The sequence below is a fragment of the Eubalaena glacialis genome, chromosome 16, assembly GCF_028564815.1.
Source record: "Eubalaena glacialis isolate mEubGla1 chromosome 16, mEubGla1.1.hap2.+ XY, whole genome shotgun sequence".
Taxonomy (NCBI): domain Eukaryota; kingdom Metazoa; phylum Chordata; class Mammalia; order Artiodactyla; family Balaenidae; genus Eubalaena; species Eubalaena glacialis.
In genome coordinates, this window is record NC_083731.1 from 10,375,929 (window position 1) to 10,398,106 (window position 22,178).

Consider the following 22,178-nt stretch of genomic DNA (forward strand, 5'->3'; position numbering starts at 1 on the left):
TCTGTTTAACTTATCTCACTTAGCATAATGCCCTCAAGGTCTACCCATGTTGTCGCAAATGGCAAGGTTTCCTTCTTTTTGTGGCTGAGTAATATTCCATTGTGTGTGTGTGTGTGTGTGTGTGTACATATTTTCTCTATTTATTCATCTGTCTATAGACACATTGTTTTTGTGTCTTGCCTGTTGTAAATAATGCTGCAACGAACATGGGGATCCAGATATCTTTTCGAAGTAGTGATTTTGTTTCCTTAGGGTCAATACCCAGAAGTGGAATTGCTGGATCATATGGTAGTTCCGTATTAAAATGCTAATTTCTCTTATCTACTCTCTATTGAATTTCCTTCAGTGCAGTAAAGCAGGACCCTTGACACTAATGAACATTCAGGTGTATATATTTTCATTTGGACTTTGAGATACCCTATGAAATAGTCACACGTCTTTATTTTCTGCTGTCTCGTCAGTGTGGATTGTACAAAAAGCCAAGGGCAAACACGTGTCATGGCAGCAATGAGTCCTCGCCCCAGCTACTCGGGTCGCCCACATGTTTGTAAGTGTGCAGCTGAGAATCAAAACTTTTTTGTGGTAGAAGTTCAGTCCGGTACTTATTGGATACAAATAATAATAAACGCTGTTTATTGTTTAAACTTACGTTTAAAGTGACCTGGTCTTTGTTCTTTTTGGATCTGAACATAAATTCAAAGAAAGGTCTAGCATTCATTACTCATAAACTTGAAGTTTAAGAAAGGGTTTTTACAGAAGAACAGATTTAGAATTTTTTATAAGGGAACAAAAAATTGAGTGCTCTGAAATTAATGATTTAACTAGTTAAAAAGCTCTTTCAGAGGATTCATTTCTTTTTGATAACCTCATTAGCCTTCTTTATAGATGCAGTGTCTGTATGATAAAGCTCTGGACAATTTTTAACTGCCTGAGTTTATTAACAAGCAATTCTGTGCTAACCTCTGGAATCCTAGCATTTTTAGAGAGTGAAAAAAAAAAATCTCATGTAACATTTCCGTCGGCCTCTTTTTTTTTTTTTTTCTTTTTTTTGGTGCTTACATAGAATATCTCCAAGCAAGATCTTTTAGAACAGAATCTTTTTTTAAATAAGAAAATATCCTTATAAAGAAAGGATAATTATTCTTTAAAAAAATAAAGAAAGAAAAACACTAAATCAGAGGAAGTTGATGGTGCACTGGTTATTTTTTCTGAATGCCCGAAACAAAAAGTATTATTCTAATGATAAGACATCCTATCAACATTTCTCTCTCTGTTAAAGCCTAGTACATATTTTGGATTGGAAACAGGTAATCTCTTTGCACGATAAACTTGATAGAATAGCCAGAAACAATTTCTTTTATAAACTAATACCTTAAAATATTGTTTCATGGGAGTTCGGACGAAGAAGAGAAATTTCATTAGTCTCATTTATAGTGGGGAGGAGAGAATCTTTTCAGGAGGGGAAGGAATTTGCTACAAACCTAGAATCACCATTTTAAATTCTAAACTATTATGAAACACAAGATCTCAAATCTCTGTTCTAAGTTCTTAAACTTTATTCGTTGTGTTGCTCTCCTTACCATAGTTCAGGCAGCTAAAACAGGATAACTCTTGATTCTTGGGGTCTCATTTCCTCCTGTTTTCCACTGTGATTCAAGACATGTTTTTCTTTGACTTAGAATTACACAGCTTAAAAGAAATTCGGGCAATCGTGTAACTCACATAGTCTAGGACACTTGTTTTTAGATTTGGGGTCGTTGCCGTCTGAATTGTGACATCAGTATTCATGTGCGTTCTCTTTTCTCTCTTTCATGTTTCGTGGTTCGTACATTGCTCGATTCTCCCAAAACGGTCCTGTATTTTAGGACGGCAGTGTCTGACTCCTCTCATTCCGCGGGCGGAAGCACTGCTTGGTTGGCTCCCACTTTTGGAACGAGACTCTGATGCTCATTGTGTCGCTCTGGCAGAGGGAGTTGGGGCCACCTGTCAGGGCGGAGTGATTCCCCCACACACACACCACGCCGTGCCAGTTTTAAGGCAGCAGAGATGCCAGGCATCGAGTGGTAAAGAGGGTAGCTCCTACAATGTGATGCTTTTTTCTGAAAGAGCCTCCCACTTGAAAGCAGTGCCAAATCCGAGGCGCAGCGCTTCATTAAATTGATCACATCTGTTGGCACTTGTGGGTGTTGGCACTGACAAGTGTCTTTCTGTTAGTGCATGTGGGTGTTTTATTCCCCCCCCCCCCGTGCTCCTTCCCCCACCCCCATCCCCACTGCCTATTAGCCTTTGCCTCCCTTTACCTAAGTGATTGGATTATCTCAGGTAACAGAGACATATACTGAAACAAAGAAAACACTTTCTAAACCAGTCTTTATTAAGTTCTGGATTATAAAGTGTTGATGTTTGCAAATGCTGCACAACTATCCTAGTTGTGTTCTTAAGTGATGAGAGATGTTGCATGGTGTAAGAATAGCTTTTTAGGGTTTTTAAAAAAATTTCCTCTCCTGGGTCATTGGTGCTTAAAATTTAGCAGACTGGATGGAGATGAGATGGAGAACTCTGTCTGAGCCTGAGATGCTTACACAGAGGTATGCACCACTTAGAATTCCCTATTTGGGGAAGACTTTTTTGAATAAAAGTAATTTATAAATGCAACTGCACTGGAGGCGATATCTGCCTCTCAGGATTTATTTTTACTGTTTTTAACAGTTAATTCTAAATTTAAAACTAAAATAATCAGTTTCTCTTATGCCTTTAAAAAATATTACTTATGTAATTTTTAAAAAATAATTTATTTTAGGGAATGCCCTGGCAGTCCAGTGGTTAGGACTCCACACACTCACTGCCGAGGGCCCGGGTTCAATCCCTGGTCGGGGAACTAAGTTCCCACAAGCTGTGCAGTGTGGCCAAAAAAATTAAAGTAAAATAAATAAATTTAAAAACAAATAATTTATTTTGAAAGAGACTCTCTTACATGATGGAGATTCTTCCATTGTGAGGGGGTTCAAAGACTAAATTAAAAGTGAAAAGACTTGACTTCTGGCTGTATTTGTTCACATTAACAAATTAATAACTTTTTGGTATTAAATTCCATCTCATAATTGCCTTCAAAATATAGTAATATAGTAAGGCTTCTAATAGACATGGAAATAAATGAAACTATTGACTCAACAAATATTTACTGAGTGCCAACTGTATGCAAGGTGGCCTCCTGTTATCTGTTTCAGTTGCCTTATTAAAATGCTCAAAGTTGGGAATAAAAGAGTAGTTTGCATTAGTTATTAAGTAAAAACATACAAAAACACAAGTCCAAATTTATCTAGATTAGCTGTATATATTGGCAATTATTAGCGTTAGTCACCTTGACAAATTAATACTCAAAGAAAATCTTAAATTGGGGAATTACATGGGTAAAACTGTGTAGAGGAGGTCTTATTACCAGAAGTCTGCTAGGCTGGGCTGTCCCCAAACTCAGGACCACTTTCCCAGTTGATTAATTTTTATGAGGCCTTTCTTGATTGCCCCCAGTACTAGAAACACTTTATCAATGCTGTGTAGGTTGGCCTTGGTTTATCATGCACCTATATACAACACATTTGTAAAGAGGACCCGTTTGGTTTATATGAAATAGTTAAAACTACAGTTAGCTCTTGAACAACATGGGTGTGAACTGCACGGGTGCACTCGTAGGCGGATTTTTTTCAATGCGCACTTCAGTACTACAGGACCGGAAGTGGTTGAATCCGCGGATGTGGAACCTCGGATACCGAGGAACATGGGGCGCCGACTGAAGTTATACCGAGGTGTCGGGCCCTGAATCTCCAGTTCAAGAGTCAACTGTATTAGTTTTACCCAGCTTTCTAGTTTGGATTGTGGAAAAACTGAAGTGTGTATGCATGCTTAGTCTTAACGACTCCTGGTAACATATCAAGTGCTAATCTGGTAGGGATTGGGGGAGAAAGAATTGGATTTAAATAGGCAACTAATTTCGTATTTTCCGAGTTTTTCAAAGGCAGACTTGGAATACAAACACAGCTGTGCAGATCACTTCTTATATGAGCTGGGTCTCAGTGCTGTGCAATAGGAAATACAGTGTGAGCCATTCAGGTCATAACAAGATTTCTGCTGGCCACATTATAAAAAGAGACAGGTTAGATGAATTTTAACAATACATTTTTAGCCCGATATTTCAAAAATATTATAATTTCAGCATGTAATCGTGTACAAATGATGAAATGTTTAACATTCTTTTCTTCATACGGAGTCTTCAAAATCAGGTGTGTGTTTGACCCTTCCAACACATCTCAATAGGTAAGAGGTAAATTTCAGGTGCTCAGTAACTGCTATGCCTCCTCTTGGACAGTGGCGGTCTAGAATTTGGTTTTCTGAATGTGAAGCCATCACTGGGTTTATAACTGATCCCTGAAATTGCCACTGTTGAGAAATGACACTCATATTTAATAAACACTGAAACTGAAGAAACTTCTTCAGCAAAGAATCATCTTCATCTTTCGCACGTTTCCACACTGGACATGTTTGAACAAAATCAGAAACATAAGAGAAAATTAAAGAGTAGGGCTGTCCCGGAAGAGCTGTGATAAAGATTTGAGAGTTGGAGGGAGTCTGAGTCCCTTACAGAAATTTGGGGTTTGAGAAGTGTGGTGAAATTATGGGGTGAGATTAGGGAGAAGGCTATCAATGAACCTGAAGGTTGTGTTTTTTATATGTTATTTTTCTGTATTCAGTGAAATCTCTGATTTAGCCAACTAAGGAGAAATCCATTTTAAATTCCAGACAAGTGGCACGTGAGCCCATCACTTTCACAGCCCTGTAGTAATTTAACTTTGCGTTAATGCAGTGCTTTCAAGAGCAGTCCTTTGGGTGTTTTAATGGAGGAACTGGGAATTTTTTTCCAATCCAAAACCACTGGTCCGTGGGGGGGAAATTAATCCCTCTTACAGTCAAGTAAAACACAAGCTAATTCAGTTTTTCTAGGAAGAAATATAAAATAATCAAAGGACTTGCTTTTAATGTTAAGAACAGGGAACATTACATTGGGAAATCATATTATGTTTCCTTAGAGGTATGAACACAGATTGTGGGAGTAGAAGCTTAAAAAATCAAATCCAGGTAAAGGGGCGAGGAAGGGAGAAGTCCATTTGGTTTTTTGGGTTTTTTTTTTTGGCCGCACTGCGCAGCTTGCAGGATCTTAGTTCCCCGACCAGGGATCGAACCCATGCCCCCTGCAGTGGAAGCGCAGAGTCCCAACCACTGGACCACCAGGGAAGTCCCTCCGTTTGGTTTCTAGTGAACTACTGAACCCAACGCTTGGTGGACATGCAAACAAATGGCTGAGGTCAGCCTACAACGCCATCTCCCATGCAGGGAGGTGTGGAGCCGGTAGGGGCATAGGAGCTAAGGTTGGGGTGTCTTTTACCCTGTGGAGGAGACTCCATGGTAATTAATGGGTTCGTTTAAGGGTTCTATTTGCATATAAACTGCTGATACGAGAAAATCCTGGAAGTGGTTGGACGCAGACTCAGGACGACGTGTTACCAGAGGAAGGGCTAAGTGAACACATGTACGCCAGGGTGGAGAGGACAAGCCTTACACTGTCACCCTCCATCCGTCACCGTCGTATGTCAGAAGGCATGGGCGTACCCATGCTCTGGCGTGGTGCATTGTGAGTGTCATCACCTCTGCTTTGCCAGCTGGACCCTTGTGCTCACCTGCTAAAACACGTGAGGCCTTTCTTGAAATCATATCCTAAAAGGAATTAACTAATATGTTAGCTTTAGGGTTATTTTGGCCTTTTTTTTTTTTTTTTTAAAGCCTTGGTGTCTATGAACACTTGTCTGCTAATGATTGCTACCAAATGCCCAAAGAAAATAATAAATTCCTGGGACTTGCCTGGCGGTCCAGTGGTTAAGACTCCGCGCTTCCAATGCAGGGAGTGCAGGTTCAATCCCTGATCGGGGAGCTAAGATCCCACATGCCAAGCGGCGGGGCCAAAAAATAATAATAAATTCCAATAAATATGTAAACACCCCAGCGCAGTCACGTCTAATGTAACAGGGCTCTGTTGTTGTGGCTCGTAACTGTGATCTCTTGGTGTTACATATAAAACGTAATTAATTTCTACAAGTGAAATTATCCATAGTTTGCTTGATGGAACTAAATATTCCGATATACAGTGGTTTGAGATAAAGAGAACTTGGCTCCCAGGCACTGTGCCACCTGGGCTGTTGGAGAGGCACTGCTCTAGGGCAGCAGGAGGTGGGGGGAGGCTGGCGTGGGCTCGCTCTAAGAAAGCGTGTTACGCGACCCAAAGTTAAAACCGAAATGGGCTGTCATGGAAAGTGTCATGGAAAGTGACACCCATCACTGACGTTCCTGAAGTCAAGGCCCCGTGGCCCCCTGCTGGAAATGTCTTGGAAGGGATTCCGGCATTCCCATCGCTGCAAGGGAGGTTATAGACACAACCTCCAAGAGCACTCCAGCTATTCCTACACTGTGGTTCTGTGATTCGTCAGTTCCTTGCCCCTTCCGGTAGATAATCAGGTGCTGCAGATTCTGGAGCTTGGAGGAGTTGCTCCAGAGAGCCAGGCCTGGTGCCCGGGATGCAACGGTGAGCAAGCTTCCCATCTAGGGTGTATGAACACAGATTGTGGGATGGGAACACAGATTCCCATCCTTGACCTTTGGCATCAGAATCACCTGGGGGGCTGGTTCAAAGGCTTACAGCTGGGCTCCACCCTCGAGTTCCTGAGTCTGAGGCTCTGGGTGGGGCCTGAGAGTGTGCCTTTCTTACAAGATCTCAGGGCAGGTCCATGGACCACGTGCTGTGAGTGGCACTGGTTTAGTGCAATGGTCTCAACTGGGCGTGATCCCCTCCCACCCCCCAGGACATCTGGCAAAGTCTGACATTTTTTTTTTTTTTTTTAATTTTATTTATTTATTTATTTATTTATGGCTGTGTTGGGTCTTCGTTTCTGTGCGAGGGCTTTCTCTAGCTGCGGCAAGTGGGGGCCACTCTTCATCGCGGTGCGCGGGCCTCTCACCATCACGGCCTCTCTTGTTGCGGAGCACAGGCTCCAGACGCGCAGGCTCAGCAATCGTGGCTCATGGGCCCAGTTGCTCCGCGGCATGTGGGATCTTCCCAGACCAGGGCTAGAACCCGTGTCCCCTGCATTGGCAGGCAGATTCTCAACCACTGCGCCACCAGGGAAGCCCAAAGTCTGACATTTTTGCTCATCACCACTGAGGGCCGGGAATGCTACTGGCATCTCATGGGTAGAAACAAGGGAGGCTCTAGACATCCTACTATGCAGAGAATTGACCCACCCAAATGTCAGAAGTGCCAAGGGTGAGAAACCCCATCTGGGGAAAATACAGAAAAATCAAGCATTTGCAATAAAGTGTGAGAAGAACGTAGTGATTGATTGTGCTGAGGGCAATTTAGGTGCTACGCTGGGCCTAACTTAATCTAGGGGGTCAGTTAGGGGCACCGGGGTGTGTGAGACAGACCCTGCTCTTGGGCAGTCAGGCGTGCACACAGTAGGACCACTTGCTGTTGTTCTGTGAATAAAGCCCAGTGAATTGGGAAGGGAGGCTGCCCAGGAGAGTGGGACTGGGTCGCACAGCCTAAGTGACCTTTGGCAGCTGAATAAGACGGCAGGATTCTGCCGGCAACGTTCTAGCCTAAGAGAGTGGAATGTGCAAAGCCCAGTGAGCAGGTTGACCCGTGTACCTGGAATATAGACCCAGGGAACCCGGAGAGAGGCTGTGTCGCCCAGCAGCAAGGCCTTAAATGCCATTCTCAGCATTGAGACCCCTTTATCACGTCAGCAGCAGGAAGGATTGGAAAAGCTTACGGCAAGAGTGTTCGTTGTGTTTTATGGGACAGTGGATTCCAAATCAGTGAGGCTTTCTTGTTTGTTGATCATTTGGCCTGGTGAAAAGCCTTCTGGTGCCTCAACTATACAGCCAAATAAAACTTTTCTGTATTCTATTAATTCTGCCTGTTTGTACATTAAATTTGGAAATTTGACATACGGAGAGTCCCAAGAAAAGCTGAAAAGGTCAGAAAATGTTGGCTTTTGTGTCCTTTTGCTTGACTTCTGAATCTCTCCAGCCATCATAGACTGTTTGTGGCTAGGACATTTTCCCTGCCAGCCTACTGGGCCCTTGGCAGCATGGGGTTCAGTCCTGTTCACAGTTTGTTGAGAGTCCAGGATGCAGACCCTCGATATGTTGAGAGGAGTCTCCACCCACACGTAGAAAGTTCAAGGCTAGCAGCACTTCCCAACCCAGACCCCACAGCTGTTTCAGGACAGGGAGCCCAGGACTTTCATCCTGGGGTTTTGCTGATGATTCTTAAATATTCACTTCACTCAGGATCTGCATCTCTCACACACACAAACACACACACACACACACACACACACACACACACCCACACCCCTTAATTGTTGGTTTCTTGCTCAAGCAGTTTAATGAGAACCAAGGTGCATCTTTTCACTGAATAACAAGCTTGGCCCATTTTGGTGACAAGGTGACAGATCAGCCACCCGCTTGCATCAAAGCCCCATTGGAAGACCCTCTCCCTCAAACCTGGGGTGGTTTTGCTGATTCATGTGCAACAAACACTGAACGCTTTCTGGGGTCCCGGCACTATACCAAGTGATTTTTTTTAATGTGCAGTTTTTAGTATGGTTTTTAATACATGCACATAGTTAAGAAAATTTAGACAGTAGGAAACATTACCCGGTGAAAAGTAAGACTTCCTCCCTCTCCTACCTGAATTTTTCTTCTTAAAACTGTTCAGAAACTACTGTAGTTAGTTTCATGTGTGTTCTCCAGAGATATGTTTTGCATTTACAAGCATATATATGTAACTTTTAACACAAGTGGCCAGGTATTTCTATATATTTTTTCTCTCTCAAGTAGGGGATATATGGGTAATGTTGCCCCCATTTTATTGATGAAGTCACTGAGACAGTTAGTAAAAGTAACTTGCTCAAGGTTACTTGGTAAATGGCAGAGCTGGAATTTAGACCAGGAGTTCCGGTTTTAAGCAGAGGTGACCCAAGATTGATGGGCACCTCTTCCAAGCAGGTTCACTTTGCCCTACCTCAAACTTAGGCGTGTTTTTAATTTTTATTTTATTTTTTTAATTAATTTTTTAAATTGAGGTATAGTTGATTTACAATGTTGTGTTGATTTCTGCTGTACAGTAAAGTGATTCAGTTATACATATATATACATTCTTTAATATTTTCCATTATGGTTTATCATGGGATATTGAATATAGTTCCCTGTGCTATACAGTAGGACCTTGTTGTTTATCCATCCTATATATAAAAGCTTACATCTGCTCACCCCAGCCTCCCACTCCATCCCTCCCCCAGCCTCCTCTCCCTTGGCAACCACCAGTCTGTTCTCTATGTCCATGATTCTGTTTCTGTTTCATAGATAGGTTCATTTGTGTCATATTTTAGATTCCATATATAGGTGATAACATATGGTGTTTGTCTTTCTCTTTCTTTTTTTTTTTAATTTTATTTACTTATTTATTTTTGGCTGCGTTGGGTCTTCGTTGCTGCATGCAGGCTTTTCTCTAGTTGCGGCGAGCGGGAGCTACTCTTCATTGCGGTGCGTGAGCTTCTCATTGCGGTGGCTTCTCTTGTTGTGGAGCACGGGCTCTAGGCATGCGGGCTTCAGTAGTTGTGGCACGTGGGCTCAGTAGTTGTGGCTCACGGCTGTAGAGCACAGGCTCAGTAGTTGTGGCATGCGGGCTCAGTAGTTGTGGCGCATGGGCTTAGTTGCTCCGCAGCATGTGGGATCTTCCCGGACCAGGGCTCGAACCCGTGTCCCCTGCATTGGCAGGCGGATTCTTAACCACTGCGCCACCAGGGAAGTCCCATGTCTTTCTCTTTCTGACTTACTTCACTTAGTATGATAATCTCTAGGTACATCCATGTTGCTGCAAATGGCATTATTTCGTTCTTTTTTATGGCTGAGTAATATTATGTATATTACTCAATATACTGTGTATATTGTGTATATACATTGTGTATATATACCACATCTTCTTTATCCATTCATCTGTCAGTGGACATTTAGCTTATTTCCATGTCTTGGCTGTTGTGAATAGTGCTGCTATGAACATAGGGGTGCTAAACTTAGGTCTTTTTTAAATGTTTATTCACCATCTACCTCGATGAGGAGGTGAGGGTGTCACAAAGGAACAGAGAGGAGCATCACATATGCCCTTTCTTCTCCTCCTGAGCAGTTCAGCTCTGGCCCCCAACTTGCATCCACCAGCCACCCGCCAGTGGATAGCAGACCCTCCCTCCTCAGAAGGCCATTTAGGGACCATCAGTTATTACTGGAGCTCAGCCCCACCCAAGCTGCTTACTACAGCGGTCACATTTCTGGTGATGCTTTGGCTTCCCGTTGATGCTTGAGTGTCCATGCATGTGGGCTCAGTGGTCCTGCATCCTGCATCCTTCAGAGCTATTCCACGATGGTAGCAGAGCAGACGTTCCTAAGCCACCAGGTGTTCAGAGAGCCCAGACTCCACCCGGAAGGGGTAGACACTCGCAGAGCAGTGCTGGACTCCAACCCCGGGAGTTGTCAAGATTCTCAGAGCAGACTGGGGATTCCCGTCGCCCCCTGTTGTGACAGCAGCAGCGACTGCTGGGTCCTGTGCAACCAGATGCAGTGCAGACACCCCCAGTGGGGGTTCTCAGCACGCCCTGTCAGAATGGCCTGTTAGGTGACTGGCCAGGTGGGAAGAAGGAACTTGCCCCCTGGGGACTCTGCCTTGAGATGTCTTTGTGGCCAGGGCTGCATTACAGTGCCTCCCCAAGGCTCTGGGCACCTGCTGGGGTCCCCTTGAGAAGGGGATGTGTGTGCCATGTAGAGGGTGCTGTCTAACCAGAAATGTGGGTCTACCACACTCACCCACAGAGAAATGCTGTCCAAAGACCAAACTGTTTTTAAATTGTGGCTATTGAAGGTGCATGCTTAGAATCTTAGTTCTAGGTGTTAACATGACTGAGCTATGTCGCATGACTTCTGTATTTGTCATTTCTCCTGATTGGCAGCTAACAAGGAGGGGACGCATTCCACGTTCTGGGTGTTGCTAAGTATCCTTCTGGGAGCAGTGGCCATGCTGTGCAAAGAGCAAGGGATCACTGTGCTGGTAAGACCCGAGGTGCCATCGGGGCCTGTCTCCCTACACCCCCTTTCCCTCCCGTAAGGACATTTTGGGCTGCCCTGGCCCTGTGACCTCCTCTACTGCACCCCGTTAACCGGCCTTCAGTCCTACACCGTTCTGGACCAGTTAATTACCTGTGCTGTCATGCTCTTGGCGGTTTGCGTGGGAGTTGACTATCTCAGTCGCCTCTCATTGGAGCTGGTGGACACGGAGTGGGGACAGTTCCTGAAGAGCGGTGAGTAGCCCTCTTGGAGAGGTCCTAGGGAAAAGAGAAGCAAGACTGCTGTGGCTTTTCTGGGGTGCTCTCATGTTTCGGCAGTCCTAAATAAAGCAGTGTTCTAAATACAGCAGTGTTCTGACCCCACCACTGGTCCCGATTTGCTCCTGGTCCCGATGAAACATGCATTGATGTGCGTTATGTTATACCCAGCTTCACCCGGAAACGTCAGAGAGGAGAGGGCTCTGAAGAGTTCAGGCATGCGCCTCCTGTGTCCGATCTAAGTTGAAGCCCCAAAAAGAGAGAGGCATTGAAATGCACTCTCCTTTTTCTCCATTCTAGACAGTTTCCCACCTTACATTATTAGAGGGAAACTGAGACATTAGGGATGTGCACGGACGTAGAGAAATGGAAAACAGAGATGTGGGGTGTGTGTGGCTCGTATCGGAAGCTGTGGGAAAGAAAGAGCGGTCCGAGCTCTTTGGGGTTTGACACCAGCCGAGGCAAAGATCAGTGGTTTTACTGGGCTTGGTCTGTAAGATTAAGGTTAGCCAGCTAGGAAATGGCATAGAATTACTGTGCAAAGATACTTGAATTTCATGAGTTATTTTTTTAAAAGTTTGCTCTAAACCAGTGTTTCTCAACCTTGGCAGCACTGGTATTTGGGGATGAATCATTCTTTCTTTGGGGTGTGTCCTGTGTATCATAGGATATGTTCCTGGTCTCTACCCACTAGATGCCAGAAGGACACCCACCCTCAGTTGTGACAACCTAAAATGTCTCCAGACATTGCCAGACACCCCCTGGTGGGAGGGGGAGGACAAAATCAACCTGCGAGAAGCACCGCCGTAAACCCATGCTTGTCTCAAAGTGTGGGTTTTGAGGGCCAGTAGCGACTGCACCATCTGGGAGGGTGTTAGACATTTACGATCTCAGACCCCACCCCAGGCCTGCTGAATCAGAATCTCCCCTTAACAAGGCCCCCAGGTGACTCCTACGTCCATCCATGTTTGAGAAGCACTACAAAATTAGGTTGAATTTACATGAATAAAGATACGGTGAAATTGAGCAGCTTTCAAAAAAATCTGACTAGAATGTGGACGTTTCGATGATGCATTTCAACGGGAAGGAGGAGGGAGTGCCAAACTCGTGTTTGGCTCAGTCCTGGTGACGACATGACCCCGTCCTCCCTGGGTGCCTGTCCTGTAGCTGCCAGGCAGAAATGGCCCTCTGTGACCCACTAAAATCATTCATCGCATGGGTGGATAAAATCAGGATTCTGTGAAGTGATTCAACCCAGCACTGGCCTGTGTATTGGATAATTAATGGCTCCCAGCATTTATGGGAGGGGGTTAAGTAGGGATGCCACCCTTGCTCTGAAAACCACACATTACCACTGGCTTCTGATGATTTATGATCTTCTTTGCCACGAAGCCCCATACTAAAAAGAGCGCCCCGTCATTGAGGGACAGCTTGAACCGTCTACGCAGTGTATGTTCTGACCACTTTACCTGCTTCCGGCAGGGAGTTCGGCCACATGACGTTGCTTGCAGTGGCCACATTTGTAGGAAGTCCACTGCAGGGTAGAGAGTAGAGTCCAAGGCCAGATGAGCCTTCAGCCTGTGACCGTAGGTATCATAGCTTCAAGAGCAGCCATCACCTGCTAGAAAGGAACTATCGTGATGCTACGGGAAGCTGTTAGCATCAGTGGAGCTGCAGTATCACACCCCCAAGGGCCAGTGGCTCCACATCATTGGAGTTATTTGTCATCCCCCTAAAAGTTGTGGGCAGAGGTGGCTGTCCTCCACACAGTGGGGTCAGGCTGGCCGAGGCTCTGCCGTCTTCAGGGTGTGGTTTCCAGTGTCACTCTGAATACCTCCATCATCTCTGCCACAGCTGGACAGGAAACCAAGGGGGGCGGGGTGCCCCAGTCTGTGCCCAAACCTCCAAGATGGCACGTTATCACTTCTGCCCGCATCCCATAGGCTGGAACTCAGTCACGTGACCATGCTTTCCTGCAGGGCTGGCTGCGTGCCCAGCAGGAAGAGGGATCTAGCGGACAACCAGGAGTGTGAACCTGAGAGGTCTCCGGAGCCCCACTGGAGACTCTACGTTCTGCTCCCACTCTTCCATGGCATTTGCCCAAATCAGGCAGCACCTGGGGTTCCTGAAGTATAATTACTTACTTGGCTGGATTTTCAAGGTTGATGACTGCCTTTATCTTCTTAGGCATGACCACTGCACAGGTGTTGGCTCTTACAACTAAGGGACTTTTATAGTAAAGAAAAAGATGGAAGAGGGGCCTCTGCAGAACTTCTCCTGGGAACCCCAAAGGTCTAGCTCTCCTGCATCTTATAGTACTCTTACATGCAGACTAACAGGGATTTACTAGATAATAAATTTGATATAATACATGAGCTCATTTCATAGGAACGATAGGATTTTTTGGTTTTGTTTTTAGAGCTAAAGAGGTCATCTGCGATGATCTAATCCAGGACATTTCTTGTCTAGATTCAGCAATAAAATTGTGACGGATAATTGTTATCTAATCAGAGTTAGGCTGTCCCATTGCTGATTCCTTGCTTTGCTCTCTTAGGGTTTGAATGCCGTCTTTGACATCTTGGTGATAGGCAAATTAAATGTTCTGGAAATGGTCTGGAAGGTACTACGTAAGGACAAATCATTAGAGGTGAGTATCTGCTTTTGTCTCCGGCCCAGATGTGGAAAATGTCAAGTACCAACGGATTTAAAATGCCATTTTCAAAGTACTTCTTGCGACTTTGAATTCTAAAATAGCCAGCCCTTTAAAGCACGGTGTCAGTGTGGTTCAGCCAGAACTGCTGCACCTTTGTACCTGGCATGGCCACACTTTTATCTGAAAACTCTGTGACGTCAGGGGCCTTGTGGTGTCCTTTCAGAACACTGGCGTACTCAGGACTGAGGGCCTCCTCTTCAGAATGAGTCTCCTGGCCTTGGGGGGAACAGGGGTGCTCTACGTGCGCTGGAAGATCATGGGCACCGGCCCGCCGGCCTTCACCGAGGTCGACAACCCTGCCTCCTTCGCCAGTAGCATGCTGGTCAGGGTGAGTCCTGAGTCTGCCCTCTGATGGGTCCTCTTCTTTGCCCACCAGATTCCCAGCTCTCCCCTCCCTCCCTCCCCCTCCTCCTCCCTCCCTCCCCAGCACCCACAAAAGCTCCCATAAGCAGAACACCTCCACGTGTGTTTCCTCTCACCAAGGATGTTCTAGGATGAAACCAGGTTTTTATTAGGGCATTGGGAAGATATAAACCCTTTGTATTTCCTTTCTAAACAAAATTGAAGAAGAGTGGTTTAGAAAATGTCAGGTTTCTTGCCAGCCTCCTTAAATTGTCCCCTGACCCCATCACTTTCGTTATAAAGGAAATTGACATGGCGGGGTTAAGATAAAATATAACCAGATTGGCAGTATCTTTTTTTTTTTTTGGCCACACCTCGCAGCATGTGGGATCTTAGTTCCCTGACCAGGGATCAAACCCGTGCCCCCTGCAATGGAAACATGTAGTCCTGACCACCCCCTGTGGTCTCTTTAAAAGTCTATGGTGTCCAGACTTTCTTGTAAAGGTTTGCTTTTTCTGAAGGCAAGGGTATCTTAGCTGTGCCTTCAGAGACAGAAATCAAGGACCGTAGGACCCTATACTTATGTTGTCAGGCACATGGGTGACCCCTGGGCCTCAGATTTCCTGGGTCACAGACTTTGGGCATCAGTGAGTAATCAGGACATCGTGTCACCAGAAATATAACAAATGTATAGCGGAGTCTGGTGGCTTTGCTGTATTTTTGTCTATTAAAAATCTCAATGCATTTAGTAAACTGCAAACTACAGCCCGTGCCCAATGTAGAACGTGGCAACATCTTATTTTACGCAGCTGCTCTCCTTGAGCAGAAACATAGGGATGCCTCCAAAGTGAAGCTAGGATATATATATTTTTTTCCAAGTTCAGTATCAAATAAATGTTTGTTTTTCTTTTGACTGACAGGCCGTAAACTATAATTACTACTATTCCTTGAATGCCTGGTTGCTGCTGTGCCCCTGGTGGCTGTGTTTTGATTGGTCAATGGGCTGCATCCCCCTCATTAAGTCAGCCGGGGACTGGAGGGCAGTTGCTCTAGCCGCACTCTGGTTCTGCCTAATTGGCCTGATACGCCAAGCCCTGTGCTCTGAAGACAGCCACAAGAGACGGTAAGCGGCCCAGCTGAATTTTAACTTCCACACGGGGTGGAGTCAGAGCACTTTACTAAATCCAGCACTGACCAACTTAACGATTTTGTGGAACTAAAATCTAAGGACCTTTATTTCAAATACATGTTTATGGCCAGGATGAGTTGTATCCATTTGGAATCCAGGGCTGGCTTCAACTAGTGGGGAGTGAACTTGGAGGGGGGGTTGCAGATGGCTGCTTTATCTCTCCCTCCCTCTTTCCCCGTGAAGCGGCATTTTGAGATCCTTTTCGCTGTAGGTGGTAAAGAGTAATTTATGGTCAGAACTGAGAGTGTAATTGATGTGTGTTGTGCCCATTATTTCACAATTCTGCTTCAGAAACCCTAGTGGATGCTACAGTGATTCCTTCTCTTGTTATTTGGTACAAAATAAATTGCCACCCCAAAGAGCCTATTCTTTCTCACACCCCAGAAAAGGGAAAAAAAGGTTATTGAGAAAATAATTGGGAGAAAAACAAATGTGTTTTATGAGAAAGAAAACTATTTAAGATGATTTCCTTTAAGCGTAAGTGTAGATGGAATTAGATTAGTAATTTCTCAAAATAAATTCAGTTTTAAGTTTACCTGCCACTTAAATTGGTACGTAATTCTAAAGGGCGACAAACCATAGTCCCAATCCACTATACACGTGCAATAGGATTTTTCTAGTACTACAGGCACAGGGTCTGGGAAGGAGCCACCAAATTTGACCTGGCTTCTTTTTTGTGTTTGTTTTTTAATTTTATTGAAGTATAGTTGAGTTACAATGTTATGTTAATTTCTGCTGTACAGCAAAGTGATTCAGTTATACATACATATTCTTTTTCATATTCTTTGCCATTATGGTTTATCGCAGGATATTGAATATAGTTCCCTGTGCTGTACAGTAGGACCTTGTTGTTTGACCTTGCTTCTTAATTCACCCTCTTACATCTGTGGGAGATTAGGAATGATTGCCTAACTTCCAGAAGTGTTCCGTTGCTCTTGGCTTTCTTTTTACTTGACTGAAATTTATGCCATAGCACCCGAAAATGATATTAGTTTATTTCAGATTTCATGAAGTTTAAACCAGTTAAGTAGCATTACTTCTGTTAAGTTTGGCGGGGAGGGGGGACTAAATTGGTCTAATTGGGACCAATATCCATTGAGCTATTCAACGCCTACACAGTTTAAGGTATAGTTAGGAGCAGGTGCATTCATAGGCCTCGCAAAGTAATCATTCTAACTTTATTCATATGAATTTTGTGACTTGTAAGTTTTATCCTTATGCTTGACGCTAAGTTCCTTAGTAAGATTTTTATATCTTATCCTAATGCTGCCTGGTTAGACCCTCTCTACTGATGCCATTTCTCAGTTGCTGGCATGAAAAAAAAGAGGGGGGGGGCCTTTATCGTGAATTTAATGTTAAGGAGGACATTTTTCTTGAACAGTCTAAAAGTAACCATATTAATTCTCATCTTCCAGGATCCTCACACTGGGCCTGGGATTTCTCATCATCCCATTTCTTCCTGCGAGTAACCTGTTCTTCCGAGTGGGCTTCGTGGTGGCAGAGAGGGTCCTATACCTCCCCAGCGCTGGGTACTGCATGCTGCTGACGTTCGGATTTGGAGTTCTCAGTAAACATACTAAGAAAAAGGTATTGGCCCAGAGCAGTGGTGCCATTCCTGACCAAGACAATGGGTGGATTTTACTAATGACATTTCCCATGTCCCTCTCGTCTTAAGAAACTGATTGCTGCTTTCGTCCTGGGGATTTTATTCATAAACACACTGAGATGCGTGATTCGCAGCGGCGCGTGGCGGAGTGAGGAACAGCTTTTCAGAAGCGCCCTGTCTGTGTGTCCTCTCAATGCCAAGGTATGTGGGCTGCCATGTTTTAAGTTCGACAGCTGAGTAAGGAGAATGTTTACCTTCACATGGAATCTGGCATATGACCTTGATCATATACTTGGGGTTTTTCTTATTTTTTTTTTTTAATGATTTTGACAGAATTTATTAAAATTGCACTTAGCCAAAATAATACAAGAGAAATCATTAAAACCAGACAATGTCAGTGAAACAGCAGATTACCTAAACAAGTTTTTACTCATCTTCCAGTTGGTCCAAATCATGGATTAAAGTGGTGGCAGGGAAGGTAACTCCACATATCTAGTCTGGGGTCCGGGGAGGCCCACAGTCGAACCATTTAGAGCACACTTTTCAAAACACGTGCTCTGGCCTCCTGAAATCTATAACTGGAAGATGATAATACCTGTGAGTGGACAGCAGTTCAGTTCAGGAAGTTTAAAGGACCCTGTGGGGTGTTCAGTAGCACACATTTCTATCACCTGTGGCTTCTCTACTTGGGATTCTTTTTGCCAGATTAGGTAAAAATAAATGTACAGACTTTAAAATTGGCAGTGTTTTTGTTGACACAGTCTGGTACGAGTTTGTTTCACTTGTATCCTTGATGAAGTCAGTCTCTTCACTTACCCAGCTGTGCCTCTTTGGGCAAAGGGGCGGGGGGATGGGGGGGAGGGACACGGGACGACAGTGCCTATCTCCTGGGTTTGTTGTGAGGCTTTAATGAAATGTGGCCTCTGAAGTGCCCTGACATGGTACTTAGAACATAGTAGGTGATCCAGAAATGTTTGCTTTCGTAGGCTTCTTTTAGTTTTGGTTGTCCCATTAAATGAAAAGAAGGGAATGATATTTCCCTTCAAAATGGGAGGCCAGGGAGTTAGGTTAGAAGAATTCTGTTAGGATAGATCATTATTATTATTAAATAATGGTCCCGTTCTCCTTTGGTGTCATCAGAATTGGAGCTTCCTAGGATGCTTAATTGTGATGGGGGAGTGGGGGGAGGATAAAAACTCCATGGAATTCTGTCTCATTTCCACATTCTATATTTAAGAGAAAAACGGTGATTTCAGGCAAAATTATATGAAGAAATCTAATGAATAGTTGATGTCTTATTGTGACCGTGGAGTGAGGGATAGTATAAAAGGTGCTGACTCCTTGTTTGTCTTTTCTTTGATTTAAAAAAAACCTTGTTCGTGTTTTATAGTTAGAGGCTGAGATAAAAGTGAATTATTTCAAGCTTTTATTGTTAATTTGATTTGCTGACCTAGCCATTTATTTTATGCTATTAAAAATAAATTGCCTGTGATTTAATTTCATAATGTTAATAGATTTGCTTTATTTTTACTTTTCTGTTTGAATGGCAGTAATTACCCCTTCTATTTATATAGTTCTTCCCCAGAAGGAACTCAGATTTCTTTGTAGAGGCTCTATCATTAATCTCCATTATCCTCCCTCGAAGGTTGTCAGAGAGAGGTTATTTTCTTTAATTTTCCAAATGAAAAAGGCATGGAAAGATGGAGCTGACTTTATCTAAGTTAGTAACTTAGGTGGTAGATAGAGGCCTGGTATAGTGCTGTGCCCAGGTTACCCTAGTAAATGAGGAGGGATGGGACATATGTGATGTTTGAGCCTATACGTCTGCCTTACGATTTCATATGTTATAGGCTAGAAAACACAGGGGGTGTGCAGATGGTCATGCACATAATCATATGTCTATGTGTGTGATTTTCTCTTTTAAATTTACAACGTACATACAAGACCTCATCTTCAGAATGGACCCAGTAGTGATAAGCCTTTCCAAGAACATTTTTCAGTGATGCCATTCAGTATGAACAAGATAGGTTTCTTTTTTTTTTTTTTTTACTTTCCACTATAAACTGAAGTATAATAAAGTTCTCTTTACTTCCTTTTTTGGGAGGAGGGGAGCTAGGTTGATTTCAGGGAAGAGATCTCATTTAGAAAGACACTGGTTTCATTCAACTCTATTGCAGGAGATACATTTTCTGCACTCATTTCCACTTTACATTCACTGACTATTAAGTAAGCAATTGGCACCTGGCTGTCAGTTAGGCCCAGATTTACAAATGAGACTCAGTGCTGTGCCTGGTCTGCGTTTGAATTACCCACAGTGCCTTGCATGTGGTAGGAACTCGGTGTTAGTGACTGAATTGAGACAATAGAAATTAAATTCCTACTATGGATGAGACACCAAGTATCTGATTGTATTTGCAGCCATTCTTAGTTTTCGAGGCTTGAAAGTGTGTGACACTTTGTTTGTATCAACCCTGGGATACAATTCTAAATTCTTTTAACAATGAAAGGGATCATATACCACAATGATCATATACCACATCCTTTCCTTAAGGATGAGCCAGGATGGGTTATAGGATTTTTATGTGTTTAAAACATTTTAAGTTTAACATGAAGTTTTAACAGGAAATTTGAAACAAACTGGTTTTAGCGTTGCTGTTGAATGTACCTCCTTCCCTTATGGATGCTTTCACTTCGTTTGCATTTACATATCCTTGGGTTGCAATGGTGGGTTTTCTCTGTGGCTTCTGTGCTGGTTCGTTGCCTCAGCATATGAATCACAAAGGCAGGAGGGAAAGTTCAAGGATAAGTAGGCTTTTTCAATCCTTTACATTCCCGGGAAACAAAAATCACTCATTCTTTAAACTCTATTTTAGGTAAACTGTTTCGTAGGGGTTTGCTTTGGTTTTTCACAATGGGTTATCTAGGCAGCTGTTTTCTATTCAAATACTTCCCTCCGTGTCACCCATAGGATAAGGCTGGCCTCTGGGTAAACCTGTTTACCAGTCTTAATTATGGACAGCTTGTCTTCTAGGGGGCTATCCAATTTTTAACTAGTTCCATTGAATTCACTGCAGTCTGATTTTGCAAAGCAGCCCTCCGCCCTCCCCTGATCTCCTGGTCGGTGGCGTCGGGTCTAACAGAACAGCGGCTCTACTGCAGAGGGCAGTTCAGCTCTTTGTCTGAGCTTTTTATTGAGGAAACAGAATTTCCCCGTAACAAAGGAAAGCAGCAGGAGCTCAGGGGCGGAAGAGGCAGGAGCTGTGTTGACGTCTGCGTAGAAGCTGTGTTTGTATTCTGGGGACCACAGGCACATACGTCCTCACTCACAGGTTGGAGTCTCCAGATTCGGTCCCTTTGTGTGTGGGGCGTGAGGGAGTGGGTAAACACTTCCAGACTGGGGCTGGGGGAGGCACAAAATCAACCCACTTAGAGCCCACTTTTCAAAACCCACGATCGAGCCATGGCATTAACTAGTCTCCTGCAAGCTATAACATAAAGACGGTAACACCTACAGATGGACAATAATTTGGTTTAGGAAGTTTAAATTACACAGGGTGTGCTGCGCAATATTATACATTTCTATCGCCTGTGATTTCCCCGTTTGTGATTCCTTTTGTCCGATGAGGTAAAAATAGATGTATAGACTTTAAAATTGACAGTTAAAAAACAAATCTTGGGCTTCCCTGGTGGCGCAGTGGATAAGAATCCGCCTGCCAATGCAGGGGACACGGGGGGGTTCGAGCCCTGGTCCGGGAAGATCCCACGTGCCGCGGAGCAGCTAAGCCCGTGCGCCGCAACTCCTGAGCCTGCGCTCTAGAGCCCGCGAGCCACGACTACTGAGCCCACGTGCCACAACTACTGAAGCCGTTGCATCTAGAGCCCGTGCTCTGCAATAAGAGAAGCCTGCACACCGCAACAGAGTAGCCCCCGCTCGCCGCAACTAGAGAAAGCCCGGGCGCAGCAACAAGGACCCAACGCAGCCAAAAATAAATAAATTAATTAATTTTAAAAAAAAAATCTCTGTTACATATGTGCTTAAAGAATGTCGCAGTGCTCTATACCCTTCCAGAAATACCAGTAGTTTTGAAGACGTGCTATCACTGTAGGTTAAGATTGATAAGGCAGGATGTGATTATTCTTTTAAAAGGGGTTTTGAATGTTCAGACGTAATGCTACTTGATTGTGCTCCAGCCATTATTGTGATTCACCATGTGTCGGTCTGCTAGGGCTGCCGCAACAAAACACAATGGACTGGCTGACTTAAACAACAGAGTTTTATTTTCTCCCGGCTCTGGAGGCCAGAAGTCCAGGGTCAAGGCGTCAGAAGAGCTGGTTTCTCCTGACCTTGGCTTGCAGATGGCCACCTTCTTGCTATGTCCTCACACGGCCTTTCATCTGTGTGCAGGCATCTCTGGTGTTCTCTGTGTGTCCAAATTTCCTTCTCTTATAAGGCCATCAGTCAGATTGGATTAGGGCCCCGAAGAGCCTCATTTCAACTTAATGACCTCTTTAAAGACCTCCATCTTTCAATACAGTCACATTCTGGGGTGCTGGGGTCTAGGACTTCAACATATGACTTCCCTTAACACCCAAAAGAAACATTATTTTACCTTAAAAAAATAATAGATGGGGTAAATGAGTGGGTTTAGAAATTGTCTTGAGCAGCCCGGCCCCATTTTCACCCAGCACCTTGATAAATGGGCGTGATATAGTGAGAAGAAACACAGGCTTTGGAGCCTGGGTTCAAATCTAGTACCACAACCTAGGGCAAGACACTTAATGATGCCAAAGCAGTCCCTCAGTACCTGCCAGCCACTGCTGTTAGTTATTATTAGTCACCCTGCA

At 44.1% G+C, this 22,178-nt stretch overlaps 1 protein-coding gene across 3 annotated transcripts in view; it reads left to right on the plus strand.

The window, feature by feature from the left end:
* The window catches only part of TMTC4 (transmembrane O-mannosyltransferase targeting cadherins 4), a 61,516-nt gene that overhangs the window by 22,590 nt on the left and 16,748 nt on the right, over window positions 1-22,178 (plus strand). For all 3 annotated transcript variants that reach the window (XM_061170823.1, XM_061170824.1, XM_061170822.1), the window contains exons 6-11: window positions 11,112-11,209; window positions 14,038-14,130; window positions 14,360-14,524; window positions 15,459-15,661; window positions 17,143-17,314; window positions 17,403-17,534. In XM_061170823.1, the coding sequence (XP_061026806.1) occupies window positions 11,112-11,209; window positions 14,038-14,130; window positions 14,360-14,524; window positions 15,459-15,661; window positions 17,143-17,314; window positions 17,403-17,534 (863 nt within the window). The remainder of the gene's footprint in view (window positions 1-11,111; window positions 11,210-14,037; window positions 14,131-14,359; window positions 14,525-15,458; window positions 15,662-17,142; window positions 17,315-17,402; window positions 17,535-22,178) is intronic.